The sequence below is a fragment of the Sminthopsis crassicaudata genome, chromosome 3 (assembly GCF_048593235.1).
Source record: "Sminthopsis crassicaudata isolate SCR6 chromosome 3, ASM4859323v1, whole genome shotgun sequence".
In the NCBI taxonomy this organism is placed as follows: Eukaryota; Metazoa; Chordata; class Mammalia; order Dasyuromorphia; family Dasyuridae; genus Sminthopsis; species Sminthopsis crassicaudata.
This window is the reverse complement of record NC_133619.1, coordinates 591,213,897-591,238,091: the sequence shown is the minus strand read 5'-3', so window position 1 is coordinate 591,238,091 and position 24,195 is coordinate 591,213,897. Positions and strand designations below refer to the sequence as shown.

The window sequence follows — 24,195 nt, the reverse complement described above, 5'->3', positions numbered from 1 at the left end:
GTGAGTGTTAGGTGCGGGGAACTGGGGGGTGGGAAACAAGGGGGATGGTGGTGAATGAACCCCCCTGCGGCCAATCCAGCGGGGACCGGCACGCGGGACCATCCGGAGCTGGAGACCAATGGTGAGGGGGAGGCCCCGGGCCCGGCCGACAGGCTAGAGGAAAGAAAGGGGGGCGTCAGCCAAGGGCTTTGGGGGGGAACGGGAGGCGTGTCTGCGCCCAGCCAATGAGAAGGAGGAGGGGTGGGGCTCCGGAGTACAGAGCGGGTCCCGGCTTTAAGCCGGCGGAGCGGGGCGGCGGGGCCCGCAGACGGAGCAGCAGCGGAGGCAGCGGCGGCGGTGGCGGCATGGCCACCACCGCGCAGTACCTGCCGCGGGGCCCGGGCGGCGGGGCCGGGGGCGCCGGGCCGCTTATGCATCCGGACGCAGCTGCGGCGGCGGCCGCGGCGGCGGCGGCCGAAAGACTCCACGCGGGGGCCGCGTACCGCGAGGTACAGAAGCTGATGCACCACGAGTGGCTGGGAGCAAGCGCGGGGCACCCCGTGGGCCTGGCCCATCACCAGTGGCTCCCTACGGGCGGCGGCGGCGGGAGCGACTGGGCAAGTGGCCCCCACTTGGACCACGGGAAGGGTGGAGGCGGCAGCCGTGGGGACGACGGCGGAGGCTTCCACGCGCGGCTGGTGCACCAGGGGGCGGCCCATGCGGGAGCGGCGTGGGCTCAAGGCGGGACACCTCACCACCTAGGCCCGGCCATGTCTCCGTCACCCGGGGCGGGCGGGGGTCACCAGCCCCAGCCTCTAGGGCTCTACGCGCAAGCGGCCGCGTACCCGGGAGCTGCCGGGGGCGGGGGCCTCGCGGGGATGCTAGCGGCTGGCGGGGGCGGCGCGGGGCCCGGCCTGCACCACGGGCTGCACGAAGACGGACACGAGGCGCAGCTGGAGCCGTCGCCGCCACCCCACCTGGGTGGACATGGACACGGACATGCGGGTGGGCTCCATGCGGGTCACCTGCACCCGGGCGCCGGCGGCGGCGGCTCCTCATCGGTCGGGGAGCACTCGGATGAGGACGCTCCGAGCTCCGACGACCTGGAGCAGTTCGCCAAGCAGTTCAAACAGAGGCGCATCAAACTGGGCTTCACGCAGGCCGACGTTGGGCTGGCGCTGGGCACACTCTACGGGAATGTCTTCTCGCAGACCACCATCTGCCGCTTCGAGGCCCTGCAGCTCAGCTTCAAGAACATGTGTAAATTGAAGCCGCTGCTGAACAAGTGGCTAGAGGAGACCGACTCTTCCACCGGCAGCCCCACCAACCTGGACAAGATCGCGGCGCAGGGACGCAAACGCAAGAAGCGCACGTCCATCGAGGTGGGCGTCAAGGGCGCTCTGGAGAGCCACTTCCTTAAGTGCCCCAAGCCGTCGGCTCACGAGATCACGGGCCTGGCCGACAGTCTGCAACTGGAGAAGGAGGTGGTGCGCGTCTGGTTCTGCAACCGGCGGCAGAAGGAGAAGCGCATGACCCCGGCCGCTGGCGCCGGCCACCCCCCTATGGACGACGTGTATGCGCCAGGTGAGCTGGGACCCCCCGGGGCCGGTGGCGGGGGCGCCTCGCCGCCCTCAGCCCCGCCGCCTCCACCACCCGCCCCGCTGCACCATCACCACCACCACACACTGCAAGGATCCGTGCAGTGACCCCCCCTCACCCTGCGGGGCCCGGACTCGAGCCCCTTCCTTCTCTTCTGCCCACCGTGCCGACACCCCCCCTCCAAAAAAAAAAAAAAAGGGAGCGGCCCCCGAGACAGCGAGACCTAGAGGGCAGTCGGGGGCTGATCTCGCCCGCAGCCCACGCGGACAGGACTTTTTGTTTGTTTGGATTTTACAATTAAAAAAAAAAAAAAAAGCAAAGAAACTTTAAAAATAAATAAATAACACGACCCCGAACCAGACGAACAAGGACCCGAAATTGTCTCGGAGATGGCGGACTGGCGGCGCAGCCTGGGCTGGAGCAGAGAGGAGCCGAGACCCCGAGCCGACTTAATCAACTAGCCCCGCCACCCACGGACCACCACCTCCATCCATCCCACTCCCGGCAGCCCTAATCCCCCAGACTCACAGGCAGGCGGGCGCACACCCATCCCTTCCCTTTTTCCCTTCCCCCGGCTGTTTCGGGCGGGATCCCGGCAGCGTCCTCCCGGCAGCGACAGGTAACGCGATTAGGGGGAAGGGGGATCCCGGGAAGAGGGGCAGAGGAGAGGGCGCTCGCTGCACATACAATACACTTACTCTGTCACGGCGTTTTCGGACACATTTACAAAATCCCACTTGCAATCACAAACACACACATACACTCAGCAACCTCCACAAAACAGTCACTCCTCTACGCAGGCACAGTCAGACATACACGCGGAGGAACCTCCCCAGTCGGGGTCCCGGGGGCAGCGAGATCCCTAAAGGGTTAATGCCCGGGGGAGCTCCTGCACCCGCGGGGAGAGGTGGGGTATGGAGGGAGGGGACCTTATTTTTTTTCCCTCCACCTCTTTTCCTTCCCAAATCTTGGCCCCTCTCTCCCCAGTCGTCCTGGTCGGTGGGTGTTGTTTGGGGTGGGTTTTTTTTTTTTTTAATGTTATGTTTTTATTTATTCGTTGAGATGTTTTTCGTTTTTGGTTTGCCAAACTCCGCTCGGGTCCTTAATTTAAATCGCTGTTTACTGTATTTATCGGGGCTCTCGACGGGCGCGGGCGGGAGGGCGCAGCAGGCGGCGGGGGAGCCCGGGAGAGGAGAGCCGAGTCTGTGTGTCTGTCACACAGGAAGTAGCCAAAGCTTTCATCTTAGTCCTATCTATTCTCACACTCCTCCACTTCACCCCAGAAAACCGAAAACAAGAAAAGATGGATCGAAATCCCCAAACCCCGGGGATGCTTTCTGTTTCGTTTTATCCGAACCCGCATCTTTCTACACCCCTGCAGGTGGAGGGGGGCTCTATCATTCCCCTTCCTCATCCCATCAGGGAGACTCTGAGGGCTGGGAACAGAAGGCCTTCAGCCCCCTCAGTATCCCCACAACCACCCGGGGACCCCTTTGTCCCTATCCCATTTTGAAAACACTTTTTGGAAAAGTTAGATCCCTCTTATTGTTTTTAAACCCAGCGACAGAAACCCCCCCAATCTTCCTACCCCCAGATTCCCCTCAACTCCCTTTCTGCCCCCTTTAGTCCCTCTCCCAGCTGCAAATCTGGGGGCTTGGGAGCCCAGGGAAAGCTGGAAAAAAAAAGTCCAGTCCCGCTTGGGGCGTTTGGGGGAGGCACTAGCCCTGTAAATATGTGAGATATGTATGCACAGGCCAGTGGTTGGAGGAAAAGGAGGAATCCGCTGTGCTGAACTTATCTTGGGGGCTTGGGGTTTTCCATCCTAGAGAATTTTGTACGCTGCCTAATCTGAAGAGGATATTTTAATATGATTTCCGGATTTCTGACCGGTCCTATTTATTTTCTGGATGTGTCTGGAACTTCCCCTCCTTCCCTTCCCTTCCCTACCCCATATCCTTCCCCCAGTTCTAGGTCGGTTTGTTACAGTTTAAAGTTTAATTTTATTATTTTTATTAATTTTTGGACAACATTTTGGTGCATTCTGTATTTTAATTTCTAAAAATTGTAGACTGGGAAGTTCCCCCCTTTATATTTATGTTATAGTAAATATTTTATTACTCATAAAACATGTACCCCATGGCTGTGTCCTGTCCTCTTTGCTGTAGCAGGGGCTGGGATGGGTGGCATGGGTACTGGGCGCATGAATCGGAACCTGGGACAGGGGGTGTCATCCCCATGCCCACACGGTAGGACCCGTAGTCTGAGGTTGTGCTGGTTATTTCCAGAAAGCCCCCAACCTCCTCAGCCTATCCTGTGCTCAAGGCCGTGAGCCAGGAAGCCTGGTCTGAGACTGGAGAGAGCCCAATACTGCTCAGACCGGCTTCTCCTGAAAGGAGGCTGGGCTCAGCTCCGACTTAACAGTATTAGAAACCAGTCTCAAATGGGAGGCTTAAAAAGACAAAGCTACACCAAATTTCCCCTCTGGATTTGAAGACTCTAAAAAGGATTTGTCTTCAGTTCTTGACACTGTCCCAGAAAACTGAGCAGACAGACTTTGGGGGGCCAAGCAACTGGCTGGCCCCAGTCTGCAGCTCTGAACCCCTCAGGCCACACCTACCAGAGTCTAAACAAAAGCAACTTGATGGTGCTCCCATCTTCCTTGTCTGATTCGAGTCCTGGGAAAGTATCTTCTTTGGGGAGTCATGGGAGAATTGAAAAATTCTCACACCCCCAGGCCACTGGCATCCCCATGTTCTCCTAGGCCTACTTCCACTTTTTAAAATGGAAAGCAAGTTGGCTCTTAGAGTTTCCCATGCCTCTGCAGCTCAGCCAGAGGGGTTAGAATGCTGACAAGCCTTCAAACTCCTAGAGTCCATCACCCCTAACCTAGACTTTCATTCTTTTCCATAGTCTTTCTCCTCCAGCTTTGTAGTTAGAAGCAAAATGCCTGTGTTTGATTCCCATCTGAATGAAGTTTTTTAATTTACTGGGGTATTTGAGTGTAAAGGGCCAACTTGTGTCTTCATTCCCATATTCTTTTCCAGCTCTCTAGTTGAAGAAAAGGTCTAAAGAGCAGATCCCTAATTTCCACTGATGCTTTTCTCCAAACTCTGGGTACCCGGGGAGTAGGAATAGAGAGATGGGAAAGAGACAGGAGATTAAAAAAGCATTTATTAAGCTCCTATGTGCTAGTCACTGTGCTAATGAGCACTTTAGAAATAGTATCTTATTTGATTTGATTTGAAGGGGAGCATAAACACTTGCTAATGAAGCTAGGAGACCCTTCCTAAGCCCTTAGAACAGGAAGCCCTTAATAGCAGCTGGCTGAGTATTGATGAAGCTTAGATTTTGTAACAGGACAATATGTAAGGTCAGGGACGGGAGCTTCAGCAGAGCTGGGAAATTTAATATCCAAAATCCTGTCATTTGGAGCCCCCAAACAGCTTCACCAAAGCCCTTTAGCAAAGATTGGACAAAAGTCTTAAAATCATAAATAGTCTCAATATTCTCTCAAATGTATGTCTTTCTTTTCTCAAGAAGCCTCGAGTAACAATAATATTTTTCTTACTGTCACTTTAGCCCTAAAAAAGAAGTGTGTGTGTGTGTGTGTGTGTGTGTGTGTGTGTGTGTGTGTGTGTGTGTGTGTGAGAGAGAGAGTGTGTGTGACAGTAACAGCCAGGGCCCCTTTACAGTGCTCCATCCTCCCAACCGTAGCCAGGTGGGTGGCCTTGGAACTTATTCCTTCACCAGAGAAGGGGGGGGGGGGAGTTGAAGAGATAAATGACTGAAACTGGGGTGGTTTTAGTTTATTCTTGTTTAACTTCCACTGTCCCCTATATAGCAAAGGTCTAGCCTAGGGGCAGAGGAAGACTTTTTCTCCTTTTTCATACTTCCTCTTACTTTGGGATGTATTTCTTAAGAGACCTTTGGGCTCTGTTTCAGGTCAAGAGGCCATGCTCACCCACCAAAGGTTCTGAGGCTTTCTCCTTAATACAAAGACCTTAGCTGGTATTTTCAAAGCTTCCAACTCAGACTCTCTGTTTCTTTTTGTCCTTTTTCTCTTGGGGTCTCGGCTTTGTAGACAACCAACATAAACGCTCAACAGCCGTCCCAGGGCCTGAAATTATTGGTGTGCATGGGGGGAGCAGGCAGGATGAGTCAGTGATGGGACAATGAAATCCTTAAATTGATTTTCTTCCTTTGGCCCAAAAAACACTGGCCAATTGGTACCAGATCCCTGGCACCAGCAGGGCCCTAGAGCAAACCGAGGTTTCTTCGGTCCGAATATTTCACTCAAAATTATTTCTTTGTTTTGCCCCCTTTCTCTTGATTTTTTTTCTCTCTTGCTTTGTGTCTCTATCCCTGAGCCAGGATGGGAAATCAGCTAGAGGGAGGCTTAGGAGAGGACAATAGGGTGCTACCAGTGGATCCCCTTCTCTTGGGCCACAAGGCAGTTTGGAGGGAGGGTAAGAGCGCTGCTGAAAAGAAAATAGACTCTTCTCATTTGAAGAGGATGAAGGAACAGAGAATGCTTCCCTGGTCTTGCTTCCCCTCCCGATTTCTTGCAGATAGCTCTGAAGGCGCTTGCTTTCTTAAATTGTCTGGTTAATCCTTTGCAAGAGTTTAGGGTTACCCTTTTGAACAACCTGGCCTTCAAAAAAGCAAAAGAACAGAAGCTATCCAGAGGGAAAGTCCAAGTCAGAGCCAAGTTACGATTTTTTTTTTTAAAGGGACGCTGAAAAAATACTCTGATGGTTGGGGAACTGTGAGGATTTCTCCAAATAAGACACAATCCTTCATCCCCAGACACCCACTGTGTGCCTAGTGACCCTCATCTTCTGGTGGCCTTTTAGCCCATCAGCTCCCCCGTTGGGAGCAGACCAAATTCACTAGAATTTTCCTGGACGTTGGGGTGAGTGAGATGGGAGTTGTTTTTCCACAAGGTGTTTTTTTTTTCCTTGGATCAGGGGTCAGGCAGACAGGCAGGTACCAGCCCCTACTCCTCCTGCCCAGCAATGTCTGTGCCGGGATATTGGTATGCACATGGATGCGTGTCTGTGCATGGATGTGTCTGTGTGTGCATACACTCACCTTCAGGGGAAGCCTTTCATTCTTTCCCAAATACTCAGATGTCCCTGGGCTCTGACACACAGTGAAATTTCCTCAGCAAAAAAGATTTTCCTCTCAGATTTTTTTTTAATCAATTATACCCATTAAGAGGTAGGCCAGCTTAAGAAGTAAGAGGTATTAGTCCACTGTGCATGTATGTAAATATGCATCCTCTGTTGGTGTGACTCTGCGTTAATGTGTACATACGGGGATGTGTCTGTGCGGACTGAATTTTTGTGTGTACATTAATCTCTGTCCATATAGACATCAATCAGCAAGTATTCATTAAGTACCTGCTATGAGGTAGGTGCTGAGGATGCCAGTACAAAGAAGGAAACTCTCCCTATGCACAAATAGCCTTGGTGAGTGCGTGGGTCTCTCGGTGTTTCTGCCGATGTGCTTAGGGGTTCATTGGTAAGTGGTGTGTGCGCTCACGAGTCCGCCTGGAGTGTTTGTGTGCCTGCAGCTCTTTATGGACATCCATGTTTTTGCATGTATTTCTGTACAGTGGTGTGTGTGTGTATGAATATAGGAGAAGATGGGGCCCACGGTACCAGCACAAATCTGACGGGGCAGGGGTGTGAAGGAAAACAGTGGTAAAAACCTGAGGGCTTTGAAAAGGCAAATATTATATTCCCAGACCTGCAGCTGTCATGTTTGGGAGGATGGGAAGGCAGCATTCACCAAAATATGGCTATCTGAATTAGCTCAGAGTCCTTTCAGTCACTAAGAAGTGGGACTGGGGATGTAGGTTTAGGAACCACGCTGATGTGTGTGTGTGGGCCCTCCAACGCCGGCAAAGAGCCCAGGCCAATATCCAGCAGAGATCTGTCTAAGGGTATCCCTGCCCATCCCTGGACCCTAGTAACTGATGGAGGCTCAGACACTTGGGATGCTCTGGGAGCTGCAATCCTGTGGCCCAGGCTCCTGCCGGGTTGTGATTTTGCATTTGCTGCTGTTTCTCATCTCACCCCGGGGGCCACATTCAAGCAGACTGACCCCTTCAGGGGCTCACCTGTCTCCAGGCAGCTTCTTCCCAGGCTGGAAGTTGTCTGCAAAAGGGCATAGCTGAGAGGGGCAAGGGTTGCTTGGAGGTCTGTTTAATGATTGCCTTGGAAGGCATTCAGACTGGCTGTGTGTGCTCCAAGCTCCCCTCCCCTCCCCTTTCCCTGGCCATGGTTCTGAGTGAGGGGGATGGGAGAGAATCCCCTGGACGGAAATGGGGTTGGCCCCCACCATTCTCTGAGTCCCCTTTTCTGAGTCTGGGCCCACTGGGGCCTCCGCGTAGGCTCTATAGCTGCTCCTCAACCTGCTAAACTCCATCCCGATTGTGGTGGACTGAAAGTGCTTCTTGGAGTGAGGCAGCAGTGCACTGGGGCTCCCTGTTCTGCACCGATCCGCTCCCCTCCAGCCTCCCAGGACTCTTGTGGGAGAGGACTGCCCTCTATTGGTCTCTGAGCCAGGGGAATGCATGAGCTGAGTTTTCCAGAGATAAAGAGATCGCTGGGGGGGTGGGGAAAATACACCCGCTCCAAGCCCCGTCCCCCAAGGGGAACAGCCTCAGCCTCTGGGCCCCCGACCCCACTCCCTCCTCTACACGGTCCCTCGGACTCTACCCATTGCTCAGGCCTTTGGGACACAATTTGTCAGCCTTACCCGCACATGGCCCATAGTAACAATGGATGGTCAGAGCCGGACCTGCTCAGAAAAGCTGTCAGTAGGGAGATGCCAGTTCCTGAAATTGGTGTTTATAGCATCGTCTAGGACCTAATCTTTGAATATTCCCAAACACCTCCAACAATCTGTACCAGCCTTCAGTGGCCCTGTCCGCTATTATCTCTTCTGAGCCCCCTCAGATAATTGGCAGAGCAGTGTGAATGCGCATATGTGGAAGCTTATTTTTTAAACATATACCTCCGCATATACATACGCACGTGTATATGCAAACATACACACACGGAGCAGAGAACTATCTATTTGTGTCTCCACAATCTCACTGCCTTACATAAAATATAAATCATGTAAATACACTCACAACAGTCATGCAGAAAACACACCCGCGGATGGGGCCCTCAAGCACACGGTTGTAGACCGTTATTGTGTACCGTCGTGTGTCCCCACACACACACGCACACAACACTCCCCTCCACAGTCCGTTTACACCCTCGCAACATTGCCTATCAGTCTGTTCCAGTCAGTCACACGCCTGTCAGACTGTCACCAACACTCACACTGACACACACACACACACACACACACACACACGGGTTCCTTGGGGTGCCCACATTGGGCCGCCATGCTCCCTCTTCAGCGCCCACTGTCACCCTCACACGCCGCTCCCCGGTCACACAGCCGGTCACGCCATCAAGATCATAGTCTCACTCAAAGTCACAAGTTCGCACAGTCACACTGACATAGCACACACGCTCCCTCGCAGGTACTCTCACACATCCCCGCGTTCCAGCCGGGGCACAGGCTCCTATCTTTGTTCATCACCCCTCTACCCGCTTGCCAGGTGATGGGAGAGGGCGCTCCCTCCGGACCCAGTTCCCCCGAGCTCCTGAGAGCCGCTTTCCTGAGCTGCTCCTGGCTACGGCTGGTTATTACTAGGCTACAAAGAAAGAACTGAGGCATATGGTCTCATACACAAGAAATAATGTTCATGTTAAATCAGACCTCATGCATAATGCATAATGCCTGGTGCCTGATCTCACATTATTTTGGGTGTTTGTCAAAATCAGTGTTATTTCTTGTAAGCTCTCCTGAAAAGATGGGGAGGTGGGGGGTAAAGGCGTTGGCTAATTACCCACACTGTGTCATGGACACATAGCTGAGAATGTTCCCTGCCAAGGGGGCCCTCTCTGCTCTGGAGCTCCACGTGGATGTCTCCCCATCCCTGTCTCTGTGACTCTGTGGAGGCAGTGACTTCTCTGCAGCCCAATGTATGTGCCCTCGATGGGGCTTTGGCTCTGGACTAGGGCTTTGTGCCATCATTAAGCTCTCTGCCTGACCTTGTGTGTGTGTGTGTGTGTGTGTGTGTGTGTGTGTGTGTGTGTGTGTGTGTGTTCTGCCCTTTTCTCTGGCTTTCAGAAGGAAAGGGAGAAAGTAGGTTTCTGTTGATGAGAGAGAAGAGCTCAGTGTATCATTTTGAATCCTCCCGTTTACTGGGCTCCTGGTCCCTGGAGGGCTGGGGGACTTGCAGCCTCTGCTTCTGCTCTCACACCCGATTCATTTGCCGTTTCATGAACTCCCCGTTGATTCATCGCCTCCCCAAGTCAATGACTCACTCCTGATGGCTTTTCAGAATTTCTTTTTCAAAGGCTCCTGATTATTCAGGCTTTCAACGGAGGCGACCTGAAGCTGAAGCTGCTGCCTGGTGAGCTAGCTAGCGGTGGGCTGGTGTACAGCAGGATGGGGAATGGGGGAGAATCCCGCTGATCTATCCCAGGCCATTCCTCGGGGCTGAGCCAAGATGGGGGAACGCAGCCAGGCAGGGGCCCTTGTCCTTGTCCTGAGGCTCTGGGGCTGCAATCATGTTAATAGCAGCTCTTTTCTGCTTGCGTGGCACATTCTCTCATTAGAACTTCACAAACATGTCAGCAGGAGCAGGAATCAGCACTCCCATTTTACAGGTTTGGCTTCGGAGCCTCAGAGAAGCCTTCCCTACCCGTTCACATAATAAATAATAGAGCCAGAATTCTCACCCAGGTCATTTCTCCCTGGATCCACCAGGACGATGGCCATCAAACTACTGCTCAAACTGAGTGGGCAGGGTGGAGACGGTGCTGATTGGGAGTCACAAGGCTTTGGATCTCAGCCCTACCACTTGCTACCCATGAACCTCAAGTTGTTGAACTGATCGGAGCCTCAGTTTCCTCATATGTAAAGCTCAGGGAATTAATTTGATGATGGTGTAAGTACCCTTAGATCTATCATTCTAAGGTCAATCAGAACACTGGCCCAGACCCAAATCTCCCTGGCCATTAGGAAACTCCCAGACAAAGACAGACACACATACAAGGCCTAGGAATATTCTACCCAGAGATGACTGGAAAGGGTCATGTTTCTTCACCTGTAGTTCAAGGGTCAGGTGTAGTTGGAAAAAAGTCTGAAAGTGGGCTATGACTTATTCCAGAAAAGTGAAACTATTCTGTGAAAAGACCAGAGCAGCTCCTTGGAGGAGGCAGAATTCCCAGAGCTGCTGAAATGTTAGGTGTGGTGCAATGAAATGTAGAAGAGGTGAGAAATGGGGGATGGGGCACCACCCCACCTTCCCTAAAGATCTTTACAGATAAGCAATGTCTTTGTTCTGGGATCAGAAAGGCCCCGAGACTGGGGATAGACACAGTAACTTCTTTGCAGTACCCCCAGCTCTAGCCTCTAGCTATTAAGCACTGAAGAAGTGCTTAATAAAGTGACTTGTTTGCCTTCAATGAAAAAAAGCCACATTTTCCTCATGTGGTCTACAGCACCACTTTAAATAGGCAACATTAAACCAAGAAGAAGAAAAAAGATGTACACAATTAGAAGGGGAGGGGACCGCAGAGGGGGAAGAAGATGGGAAGTAGAGGACGATCAATAGCTACCATTTGTGGCTCTAGACCAGTGGTCCTCAAACTTTTTAAATAGGGGCCAGTTCACTGTCCCTCAGACTGTGGGAGGGCCGGACTCTAGTGAAAACAAAAGCTCACACTCTGTCTCCGCTCCTCAGCCCATTTGTCAGAACCCTGCAGGCCCCATAAACGTCCTCAGGCCGCATGTAGCCTGCAGACTGTAGTTTGAGAACCCCTGCTCTAGAATATATAGATGTTTCAGGATTTCAGACTCAGGGATGGTCTCCCCATCAGCACATCCCCAGGGACATCAGGATAACATATCATATCAAGAAACCTCCTGACTTCATCTTTGGCTGAGCAGCCAACCTTAGATCCCTGTGTACTTCCCAGCAGAGGTCATGGGGCATCCCAAACAAAGGACCCTACCTCACTAGTACTGCCTCAGTCCTCCAGGAATGCTACAGAAAAAGCTGCCCCCAGAAAGGAGGCTGTTCATCTCAGCACTGTAATGAGCTAATTTTGAGCCTGAGGCAAGAATACAAAATTGCCCCCTTTTCCTCCCCCACCTTGAGCTTAAGAAAGTAGATGCATATTTTACCTTCTATTTTTTCTGCATTTTAACCCCAGCCATTTAGCCCACCTAAATAAAGCTCATACTCCTTCACTCCCTCCTTCACTAAGTCAATGCTTCCTGAGCATCAACTATATACATATATATATATGTATGTATGTATGTATATATGTTATTCTTTCAAATGAAATAATATCTATATGGGCAGCTGGGTGGCACAGTAGTTAGAGCACTGACCCTGGAGTCAGAAGAACCTGAGTTCAAATGTGGACTCAGAAACTTGGTACTCACTAGCGGGGTGACCCTGGACAAGTCACTCACCCCGATTGCCTGGAGAAGGGAGAAGATAATATTTGTAAGATTCTCAGAACAATGCCTGGCACGCAGTAGGTACTTAATAAATGCTTATTTCCTTCCCCTCCTAACCCTATATTCAATGTCAGAGGACACTTATTACTGCCCACATGGAGCTGATATTCGAATACAGAGGATCAGAGTGTCAGAGGAAATGGAAAGGTGGATCTCTGCTCCATCTTCTCCAGATGCTGAACAAATCAGCCCCTACACAAGAAGGTAAGCAATCTGGCCTAAGTGCTGTCCTCTGCTCCTGTCCCTGGGGACCTCCAGCCCAGGAAAAGAATCAAAGTTTCTCTCCAAAATCTTGTCATCAGATACAAGGCGACCCCCAAAGTAGGGAGCTAGGGAACCATGGATGAGAGAGCTCTCCCTCTTGTCGAAGTCAGAGTCACTCTGGGTCCAGAGGTGGCCTCTGAAATTTTGCCAATATGGGTCCATTGAGCCTATATGTATGGGTCCATCTGCTCTAAGCGTCACCAGCAAACCCCAACAGTGAGCTCAAGGAGAAGGACTCAGGACACCAGGGTCCAACTTTCCTATGAACCAGCTGTGAAATACTGGTTGAATTACTTCTCCTTCTGCCCTTCAATCCTGGGGGAGAGGCTGTGAGATCATAGAGAGAGATCTTTAAAAGAAAGAACTAGCACAGGAGACACGCATGATCCTAAGCAGCTCCTTGCTTCATTCCCTACACCAGGATCCTAAAGAAAGTCTGCATGCTGCCTGCAGTCTGAGCCCCCTTGCAGAATTCTGTGTTAAGAACTTAAGAGACTGACAAATCTGAAGGCTGTTAGCAATGGAGGAAGAAAGAACTCCAGAAGCAATCAGCAATCAGCAAGCATTTATCAATCACCTGTTGTGTGCCAGTCACTAAGCTAAATCCTGGGGACATAAAAGACAAAAGTTAAAATTCCTGCCTTAAGGAGCCAGGGAGACAAAACATCCACAAATATATGTACAGAACATAGAAAAAATAAATGCACTAAGTTTGGTGGGGTGTGAAGAGTCATTAACAGGATCCATAAACGGAACAGAGTTTTGAGGGAAATGGATGATTCTCAGAGGCAGAAAGAATCAATCCAGTTATGGAGAACAAGCCAGTACAAAGACACATAAGGAGACCAATTTGGCTGGATTATAGAGAGCAGGGATATAGTCTGTGCCATAGACTCAGCCTCTCGTGCTTCAGTTTCTCTATCTGGGACCTGCTTCTGAGAGTCCCCAGAGAATACAATGCGTTTCAATAGCTCATCTAATTTGAGCATAGTGCTGGAGAAGGCTCCCAAAAAAAATAGAAAGTTTACATAAAAGCGTGGTCTCTGACCTCCTAGGATAAAGATGAAGCAGCTGAGAAGTAAAAAATGCCAGCCTGGAAGCAGGATAACACGTTCAAAGCCAGCTTCAGATACTTAACTAGCTTTGTGAACCTGGGCAAGTCATTTATTCTCCGTTTCACTTTTCTCATATGTTTAATAGCACCCACCTTTCAGTGTTGTTGTAAACTGTTCAGTGTTTGTGTTTGTAAAGCACTTAGCACAGTGTCTGGCACATAGTAGATACTTCATAAATACTTGTTTCCTTTCCCCTTTCTTCACTTATCTCACAGTCTAGTAGTAGTGGGATAATATACTTTTACCACCCTATGAAGTAAATAGTCCAATGGAAAGGGCCTTTTTGAAGTCAGAGAACCAAGTTCAAATCTTAGCTCAGGATAATAGACAATATTATGTTTCTAAGATAAGTTTCATTTATTTAAGGGGGTGAAGAGAGAAAGGGATGCCCCAATTTGGGGCATCCAAGAAGGTCTCTTGGAGGAGACAATATTTCAGTTAGGCTTTCATGGGAATTTAGGAACAAAGATAAAGCAGAGAAGTTGTTAAGCAGGGGAAAACATATTTGCATCAAATATCACTTATCACTCAAAAAATCACTATTCTCCATGGTAACACAAATATATAAAACCCAGAACCATTCTCCAATAAATAAGTGATCTAAGGACATGAACTGTTTTCAAAAGGATCATACACTATAAATGAATTTTAAATCATGTCCCAAATCATTGATAATAAGAGAAATATAAATTTAAACTCTGAAGTTTTACCTTGCATCCATGAAATTGGAAAAATGACAAAAGATGGGAATAATCAGTATGGGAGAGGTTATGGAAAGATGGACGCACTATAAACATGGTGCTGATGGAGCTACGAACTGGTCCAACCGTTCTGGATATCAATTTGGAATTAAGCAATACAAATGACTAAAATCGTCCATACATACTGTTTGATCCAGTCATCTCATTATTAGGTATGTACCCAAAGAAGTCAAAGACAGAAACAAAGGTCCAACATATGCCAAAATAGTCATGGGAATACATTACGGCAGCAAAAACTGGAATGGGAAAAACATTTTTTTAACCTAACAGTCCAATATAGATTTAGAGCTAGACAAAACCTTAAGGGTCATCAAGTCCAAATACTTATTTTATAAATGAAGCCCCTAAGTCCCAGAGAGGTTGAGTGCATTGCCCAGAGTAAAACATCTAGTAAGTATCTGGTGCAGGATTTGAATCCAGGCCTGGCCAACTCCAAGGACTGTTCCACACCCTATATGTCATGCTACCTCTGCTTCTCACATAAATATAATTGAATACTATTATTCAGCTAAAAATAAAGAATTCAGAACAACTGGAAAGATTTGTATAAACTGATGCAAAGTGGATTAAGTAAAACTAAAAGAATTGTTTACATTATGACCACAATATAAAGGGAAAGGGAACTAAATTCTGAATAGCTGAAAAAAAAACCAGCAAAGGTCCTAAAGAACAAGTAAGGAATCAGACAACCTGCACCTTCTTAGTGGGGGACACTGGAGCAGAAAACCACCATGTTCGAGGTTTTGCTTGATTGTTTTTCTTTGTCAGATAAGGGAGAACTGAGTAGAGTGACTGAGTAAAGACAAAGGTCAACATTGAAGCCATAATGGATCTATAGGAATTCAGTGAGAAACGGGATTATTCCAGCACAGGAAGCAGTGTGAGCATGAACAGGGAGAGGAGAAGGTGTGAGGAATGGCTGAGGAGGAAGGTCAGCTTGAGTTTAGAGTTTCTGATCAACTAGAAAATGTAAAACAGCTAGAAAAAGAGTGATCTCAGGTGGTGGAGGGCCTTCAAGGCCAAAACACCCCATGTCCCAAAAGGGACTTTACCTAGAAGCAGCAATAGGGAGTCATTGAAGGGATTTGAGAGAGGAAGGTCATGGAGAATGAATCTGGCAGCCTGTGAAGAATGGAGTGGGAAGGGAGAGGAACAAAGTTTCCTACAGAACCAAGCCCACTCAGTCCCCTGCACCCCTACTCCCCCCAGGCCCCCATCACCCTTCCCATCTCTGGCATCCCAACAGCAGGGGTGGGCGGCTATTGGCTACACAATGAAGCCTCTCTACACAGCCTACACCCCAAAGGGATTGAGGCAGGGAGAGGGAGGGAGGCCCAGGAGCTGACGGGCTTGGCAGGCACCTAAGGCTCCTCCAGCCTTTCACACCCTAGCCCCACCCCCTAGGACACAAACAGCTCTCAGTCCCCCTCCCAGCCCCACCATCACCCGAAGCTGGCCACAACTGTCCTCCAACTGCCCCATGAATTCCCCTTCTGTGGCCCCCGGGGGAGTGTGGTGGATGGTTGGCCTGGGCATCAGGGTGGGGGCAACATGAGGGGGCACAATGGGGGCCTGTGGTGGCCCGCAACAAGAATGCCTGGGTCTCTGAGCCATTGTCTCCTGCTCCCCAGGCCTCTCTGGGCTAGTGTGGGGAAGGGTGGGTCAATGTCATGCTTCCCAGGCCATGTATATGTGCCAGGAACACAGGGAAGTGGAAAGGCAGGAGCCGGAAGCAAGAGAATACATTTTCTTCTTCTCTGTCCCTCTTTTGAGTGCAGAGAGAGATGACGGGAGGGAAAGATAGATAAAAGGAATTAAGGAGTAATATTAAGAAAAAATAACAGGATGGTTAGGTAATGAGAATGAAAAAGGAAAGGAGAGAGGGAAGAATAGATGAAAGGAGTTAAGGAGAAATATTGAGAAAGGAATAATAGGAAGGATGGATGGATGATGAGAATGAGAAAGGAAAGGAGTGAAAGAGGGAAGAATAGGTGAAAGGAAGAGGAATAGATAGATGAATGAAGGAGAAAGATAGGAAGGGGGTGAGAAAGAATATATGGGGGAGGGAAGAGGACTGGAGGGAGAGATGGATGAAGGTAAGAATATGAATGGAAAGAAAGGAGAATATATAGAAAGGGGTGGGAAGAAGGGAGGAGAGAGAAAGAGAAAAAGGAAGGCTGCATGAAGAAGGAAGTAAGAGAGGGAGAGAGAGTGTGGGTGAGGAGGGACAGATGGATTAGCTCTTCCTGAGTCACCTAGCTCCACAAAAGAGCCTGTTACAAAGCCTAGGAAAAAGTGGACCGCAGCCTAAAGAAATCAGGCTAGAGACAAGAATTTCATTTGGGATAGAGACTGCATCCTCCCAAGCCCATCCTACCTGGATGTCTGCTCCCATTCCTGGGGCACCTGGGGAGGTCTGCAGAGCTAGCCTGACCCTGGCAGAAGTGGGGGAGGGGCCTCAGGGGAAAGGGAGGTGACGTTCAGCTCTGAGACCCAAGTCGTCCATCATAGTGGGGAGGGGGGGGGGGGAAGAACCACATTAGAATAATACAGGATTAGAGTGGGGTTGCCATAGCGACGTATTAGGGCAATGTATCATGAAGCCCCAGCCCCTCATGATGTATGATGCTCCTGCTCAGTGAAAGTGGGGGGTTGGGGTTGAGGTGGGCAGTACATATTCCACCCCCACTGGGCGGGCGGTTGGGGGATCGGACAGCAGACTGACCACTTCATCAAAGGGTACAGAAGGCCTCAGAACTTACACTCCTGGCCACACATATATGCACACATTTGCATACACACAGCTACAAATGTCCATTCACTTACCTCAAAACACCAGCTCTGGGAAGGGGAGGCTCTTCCTGCCCTACCCCCATCCCCAGGGGCCTAGACCAAGAAGGTAAAAGCCCTGGGACTGAGTCCTAGTCCCCTGGTGGGTTCTGGCGCCTCAGCCCCGGCTGTGGGCCCTCGGGTTCTGACCAGCCGGACTCAGCAGCAGGCTCCTTTCAGAGACCCAAAGCATCCATCGTTGTTCCCTCTTCTGGACTGAGGGAGGATGAGCAGGTCTTGGGGCATAACGAGGCACGGGGAGAGGACGTGGGGAGCTGGGGAGAGAGAAGGGAGAGTTGTTTAGAAATACTCCCTGCCAAACACATGCCTCAGTGGTGCTCAGTGGGGACAAGAGACAACAGAAAGAGAAAGCGGGAGGATGCTCTCTGTGGCAGCTAGTCCCTAAACCAGGAAAGAGCCTGAGAGGACCCCTCCCCACCCACCTAGTAAATTAAAAACAGAGGAACGTGGAACTGGGGCCGTGTGTGTGTGTGTGTGTGTGTGTGTGTGATTGTGTGTGTGTGTGTGTGTGTGTGTGTGTGTGTGTGTGTGTGAGAGAGAGAGAGAGAGAGAGAGAGAGAGAGAGAGAGAGAGAGAGAGAGAGAGAGAGAGAGAGAGAGGAGAGAGAAAGAGAGAGAGAGAGAGTGTATCCATTAATTTTTAGTTAATTCAATTGATTACAATAATTACACACCCCGAAAATTCTTCCTTTTTCCTTCTGAATGCAATGGCCTGGCTCTGTGCCAGAGAGAGGAGGGGGGGGGGGGAGGAACCACTGGCCCAGGGCCAGAAACAAAGACTGCACTATCCAACCTTTTCCTCCCTATCTCTAACCCCAGGCCCAAACTTCAGAGGGAGGCTGAGGCCTTTCTCAGGCCTCCAGAGAACCTTTCCTCAACATTATCACACACGGCATGAACACACTTCCCATGTATGTGTGTGTGTATGCCCATATGTGCATGGAACTCCACACACCTATTTCCAGATTGATGCACTGGCTCCAACCCTGTCTGAGGAGGGGACAGGACAGGACAGGAGAAGAGAGGAAAAGTGGGAAGAGGAGGGGAAGGAAGAGGAAAGGAGAGGAAGGAAGAAGAGAGAAGAGGAGGGGAAAACAGAGAAGAGAAGAAGATGTTTGGAAAATAGAGAGACCATGTAAAGGTGATAGTGAGACCTAGGAGATGGAAGGAAGGGATAGAAGAGAATGAAATGGGAAAAGAGATGTGAGACTTAAATGAGAGAGAAAAAAAATGAGAAAAAAGCCATGGGAGCAGAAAAGGCAGAAATAAGAAGAAAGATGGGAGGCTGAAGAAAAAAGAAATGGCAAAAAGAACGAGGGAGAGAAAATAGAGAGAAATGGGAAAACAAAGGGGACAGGCACTCAGAGAAGAGAGATCAGAAAGGGAAGTGACCCAGGACAGCCCAGGGTCCGTGTATTCTCATGACAATTCCTAGGGGTGGAGGCAGCCCCACAGCTGCAGGGTCTGAGACCCCTTGGTGCACAGAGTGGGTGAGCTGATTGCCTACTCCATTCATACCCTTTCCTTCTCAAGCCAGTAACCAAAGGTCAGCATGTGCTACCCAGTCAGCCACGTGCTGTCCGTCCCAGGACCTCACCATGTGAGCTTCCATCAAAACATTATTGTGTGCTGAGTTCACCCAGGCCCCAACACCCACTTCCCCACGCTGCTCAGTCCTTTCCACAAGGTCCTGTCCTTCCCACTACAACGGCCCGCAGCTCTCAGTCCAGCAGGCACCTGGCTCCCAACTTCAGCACTGAGACCAGCAACTTTTAGGGTGAACCTTACTCTGGTACTCTGGAAAATAAGATGGAGTCCTTTGCTGCTTTCCCATCACATCTGGGAAAGACTGAATCCTCCATCTTCTGAAAGAGGGAAAGATCAGGGCCTGAGGGGGTGGGAATACGCATGAGGTCACTAAGAATCCCTGGAATGGGATGCCCCCATCAGGGAGCAGCTGAACACATATAATGATATCTCATATCTCACCTCTCTGCTCATTCCTCTGAGTAATCTGAGGGAACGGAGGAGGAGCTTAGGCCTCCCTGCGTCACAAGGCATCTCAATGATGGGGGTCAGCCCAGGAAGCCCAGAGCACTGGCTCCCAGCCTGGCCCAGAACACAGGCTCCATTGAGGCCCCGACCCAGGGAGGGCATTTAAAGACACACATGTCCTTGCCCACAGGTCCTGTGTGTGGTTACCTCTCCCCACCCCCAAGAGGCAGGCTGGCCCCCCAGGCCCACTGAGTTACCCCAGATAGGGAAGACATAGACGGGTAAAAGAAAAGGTACGAAGATCCCTGACAGGAGAAATGTGCTTGTGTTTTCTTGTGTTCCATCTCTCCACCTCTCCCTCTCCATGCTTTCCTAATCATAAACCATTAAAAGAAGTTGGCAAATGAATGAATGAATGAAGGAATGCACAAATCCCTGGGATGGAGAGGGTGTCCGTGGGTCTGCAGATTTTTGTCTACCCAGGATAAGTTGGAGGTTTTTACTTCCTCACAAAAGTTTCATTTATCCTTTCTTAATCCCCAAAGGAAGCCAGCTTTTGGTGGAGTTCGCACTGACTACACCCTCTACCTGGTGTTGGTGGTGTGGTCCTGAGTAAGGAAGTTGGGGGTAAGGAAATAGAGCATAAAATAAACTAGAGCGTCTGATCTTGTCTAGAGGGTGGAGCAGGGACTTCAGAGAGGAGAGGAGAAATTTGGGGTTTCCAGGTGCTCGGCGGGACCAGAGCGCATCTTCCAAAAGGTGGCGGGGGGAGAGGGTGTAATGTTAGCCATTACACCGCCAACAGGAAGCGTCAGACCCACGCGGGCTCAGCCGTGGGAGCTGGACTAGAAATCGCTCTCCCCCCCCCAAAAAAAGGCGTTCAGGGCAGGGACTCAAAGTCCAGGTCCCTTTTTTCCTACTTTATTTCTCCTCCATTTGCATCTCGGACTCGTCCGCATCTCCCCCTGTCCCCTCCCCGGCTCCCCCGCACCCAGTTCTCTCCCTTTCGTTACTAGGTTGTGATTTCCATTTGAAATGCTGAGTCAGAAAAACCAGGGGGCTTCACGGGCAGAAGTCCTGGGGGAGGAGGAGGGAAGGGTCCGAGGAGCTCGCCATCTTCTCCACGAAGCGGCAGGGGAGGACCGAGGATGGATGAGGAGGTCTCCGCTCCTCGGTGCACGGGAATTACAGCTCCCGAGCTCTCATTGGCATTCTCCCCGCTCTCGCAGCTCCTCTCCGGCTCGGGCTCCGGGGCTCTCGTCTCAGCCCTATCGGTCATAGGATCTCTCCTCACAAGAGCGTGGGGGTTGGGCGTGGGGGTTGGGCGGAGGAGAAGGGTGATGGAGACCGTGGCTCAAAGAGCGTTAAACCAGAGTATCGCTCCCTGGGTCAGACGCCCGGGCTCGGGAAAGAGCAGGAGCCTCCGCCGGCACCGCCGGCACCACCTCCGCCAGCCCGGCAGCGTCCCGGAAGGCACCAGAGGAGCGGGAGGGGGCAGGGTCCCGGCTCCCCCTGTCCGCTTGCTCGGGCGGTCCGGCCCTCGGGAGGCCTGGGCAGTGGCCGGGCCGACGCCCGGGCGGCGCAGGGGGCCGCGTGTAGCAGCGTGTTTGGCAGACATGCCCGCCGCTTCCACCTTGCAGGGCGGGGAGGAGTGCGCCGGGCAGGTCTGTCTTTGCTCCCCGGGTCTCTCTGCCTCCCTGACAGAGGAACTGGGCATTGTTGCCAAAAATAAACGTTGGCGCTCCCGCTCCCCGGCTCATTAGGGATGCGTGGCGTTTGGCTTCGGGCCCACACCTTGCAGCTCATTATAAATATGCAGTCGCTGCTGGCGCTACCCCAATCATCTCTGCAATCAGAGCTTTTAATTAGGTTAATTAAATTGTATCAAATCTCGCAGGGACGCAGTTCACTGATGCTGATGAGGCAGCCAAAACAGACCCCGGCTCCTCCGCTAATGAAGGCCGCCGCCTGCCTGAGCGAGCAAGTGAGGGAACGGGAACGCATAATAAGGCGGCACGCATGTCCTCGGAGAGGAGGAGCTGCTGCCCAGGTGGGGGTAGGGAGCGCCTCGGCGCCGGGGCTCCGGGGCGGCCGAGGCAGCGCCCGGACCCTCGGGCTCGCAGCAGCCAAGGGCCTGCACCCGGGGGGATCGGCTCTCTGCAGCGCCCCGGAAGCGACGGGCAGCTGACTTCGGCCCCCTCCCATCCTCACCCAAGAGGCCCATCAATAATGGAACAGGCCCAGCGTCGGATGCTCTCATCGGAGTGCCCCCAGGTTGCCAAGCCAAAAGGTGGAGTCCCAGGCTTGGCTGCTTTCTGCAATCCGGGAGAGGCCTGGGGTTCCCGGGCACCCTCCGAAAGGGATGTTGCTAGGAAATGCTGAGTGGGCCCAAGCGGCTGGGGCCGGGCCCTGCCTCCCTCTGCCCTGCCTCCCTCTGCCCTCACAGGCTGGAGCCGTCACAGGGCTCTGGAGCCGGAAGGCAGTTCGGGGTGTGATTTTGGGCCCAGCTCCTCTGACCCCAGATCCAGTTAGCCTTTCTGTAACACACAAGTTGCACCCGGAGCTAATCCTGGTATCGTGCCCACCGTGCCCAGGGGATCCCGTGTGGGGAAGTGTAAGGCTCAGACTAGCTTTCTGGAGGTCCCTGCGGCCCTTGGTCTTTAAGTGGAGAAGTGAGGAAGGCAGGAGAGCCACCAGGAGGATGGTCAAAAATGGAATGTCTCTTTTCCATCCTTCTCAGCCCTTAAATACCATAGTACAATTACATCATTACGGCACACTGATTATGTGTGAACTAGAGAACATTACATCACCATGCTATGTACTAAATATATGTATACTAGAGGACCCTTATCTCCTCAATTCCATGAGTTAATACCTTGTTTCAAGGATACTTATCCAGAGTTCCAGCCCTCTACAGGGAAGGGCAGAGAGGAATTGAGAAGTCAGCAGCTCACCAGGCTGAACGACATCGGGAAAAGCAGGCCTCCCCAGTCCTACCCTGGGAGACAAGGTCCTGGAGAGGGATGGTCTACCAGAAGGAGGTAGAAGAGAAATGTTGTCATCAACCTCACACCCAAGGGCTTGCTCCTGCCATATTCTGTAGTGATTCCAGCTGAACCCAGACTCAGAAAAGGTGATAAGTTTCCCTGTTTTGGCCAAGTGATGTTTCTACCAAGGAAGACAGGCATTTTGGGAGGTTATTGTATTTGAGTTTGGGGGTTTTCCCGTTTAGAGAAGCAGGGGGTTTTTCCCACCCAGTTATATGAAAACATGAAACATGAAACCAATATTGCCCCTCATTTATCTCTCAAGAAACCTTTGTGGAGCTAAAAGGGGGAAAGCTGAGTAAATGACTCAGACGAGCTATATAGGACAGCCCCTTATAGGGACAGCTCCACACTGCAGTCTGTCTCAGAATCCCTTGTGAACCAACCTAGGTCCCTGGTGGCAGATACCATGAAGGGAAACAAGGATTCTCCCCGCCTCCCTTCAGCAGATTTAGCAGCCCCTTAATGTATTTGTATGCTGGGACAGTGCTTAAGTCCCTAAACACTAAATCTGTACCTTCATCCTGCTTAGCCCAAAAATATTCTCTAATTTCAGGTAGCTGTCCTGAGTTACCCATATGAAGCCCCTTTAGATGGGAGGGGAGACATCAGCAGAGGCGGAAAGGACTCTAAGTCTGGGGTAACTTCCTGGCCTGGTAGTTGATTAGACCCAGGAACAGGGAACAGAAGGGGGTCTTTGCACAGTGATGGCCCATGGTGGAGGGGGGAGGGAGGAGTGCTGGAAGGAGAATACTGTCATCAACCTCAGACTCACAGGCTTGCTCCCTCCATGTTCGGTAGTGGGGCTAGCCAAATCCAGATAAAAGGAGGTGAATTATCTTTTACCAATGAAGGGAGACTCTCTTCAGACGAGAGTATATTAGGTGTGGTACTGCCTAAGGCAGCTCAGTGGACTGCATGACCTCGGAAGATCCCTTCTAGGCCTAGGGATATGGAGCACTGGGGCCAGGAGAGGGAAATGGAAGCCCATTCCTGTTCTAGCTCCCTAGGAACCTCCTCCTCCCCCCATGTGCTCACTTCCCGAAGGCCCGAGTAGCTGGGTGGGAGCATTCCCAGCAGGGAGGCCCCAAGACCTGATGAGTCGGAGGGGGAGCACTCTCTGACCCGAGAGGCGGCTGCATGAGCCAGGGAAACCTGTAATGGCTCAGCCTCCATTGCTCTGCCCCCAGCTCCTCCACCCAGAGGCTTTGGCGGACACGCCCCCTCGGCCCAGCGCAGCTCCATGGCTGGCACTGGAGAAGGGAGACTCACACCTACTCCTCTCACTATTTCGTGTCCCTACAGGCCCAGGCCCCACCGGCCTACACAAGCAGCGCACCCCGTCTCTCAGGCTGGGGGGCACGCAGCTCTGATTGCACAATGCATGCCTGGAAGCAGAGGATGGAGCAGCTAAATGTTCATTATGGCATGGCAAGTGCAGGGGGACACCGCCAGCAGCCGCAGGATACAACCAGGCCCCCAGTCTAACAGGGAGGGGGACGGGGCAGAGGACAAGATGAGGCCCTGGGAGCCTCTTAGAGATGGGAGATTAGTTGGGAACTGCAGCCGCAGAGCTCCAAGACCCTCCCTGACCAGGGGCCTGGGGACCACCCAGAAGGAAGCAGCCTGGACAGCCTGTGAAACTATCCCATTCTAAATGCTTTCTACATTCAGCATGCACCTACTACACACAGAGGCAGGCTCGCAGAAGCCAGCAGCCGATGCAGGAAAGGGGCAGCAGTGCCACCTGCTGGACCTGTCACCTCCCGGCCCAGCTCAGAAACAGCACCAGTAAAGGAGGCATCTCCTCCCAGGCCCTGCCCAAGTGCCCGAGGTGCCCTAGTCCAGCTGGGCCTCAGTCATCTCCCTGGAAATGAGATCAGTCTGAGAGGGGGGCCCTAGGACAGGTTCCGCTCTTTCACCCCCAGGTGGCCATGAATCTGCAAGGCTGGACAACAGGGAAACTTACTAGGCCACA

At 51.6% G+C, this 24,195-nt stretch overlaps 1 protein-coding gene across 1 annotated transcript; it reads left to right on the top strand.

Moving 5' to 3' along the window:
• Positions 1 to 325: 325 nt before the first annotated feature.
• POU3F1 (POU class 3 homeobox 1) lies at positions 326 to 3,750 on the top strand. Its single transcript, XM_074305211.1, has one exon. The coding sequence runs from the start codon at positions 345 to 347 to the stop codon at positions 1,683 to 1,685; it is 1,341 nt and encodes a 446-aa protein (XP_074161312.1). The 5' UTR covers positions 326 to 344; the 3' UTR covers positions 1,686 to 3,750.
• Positions 3,751 to 24,195: the final 20,445 nt, after the last annotated feature.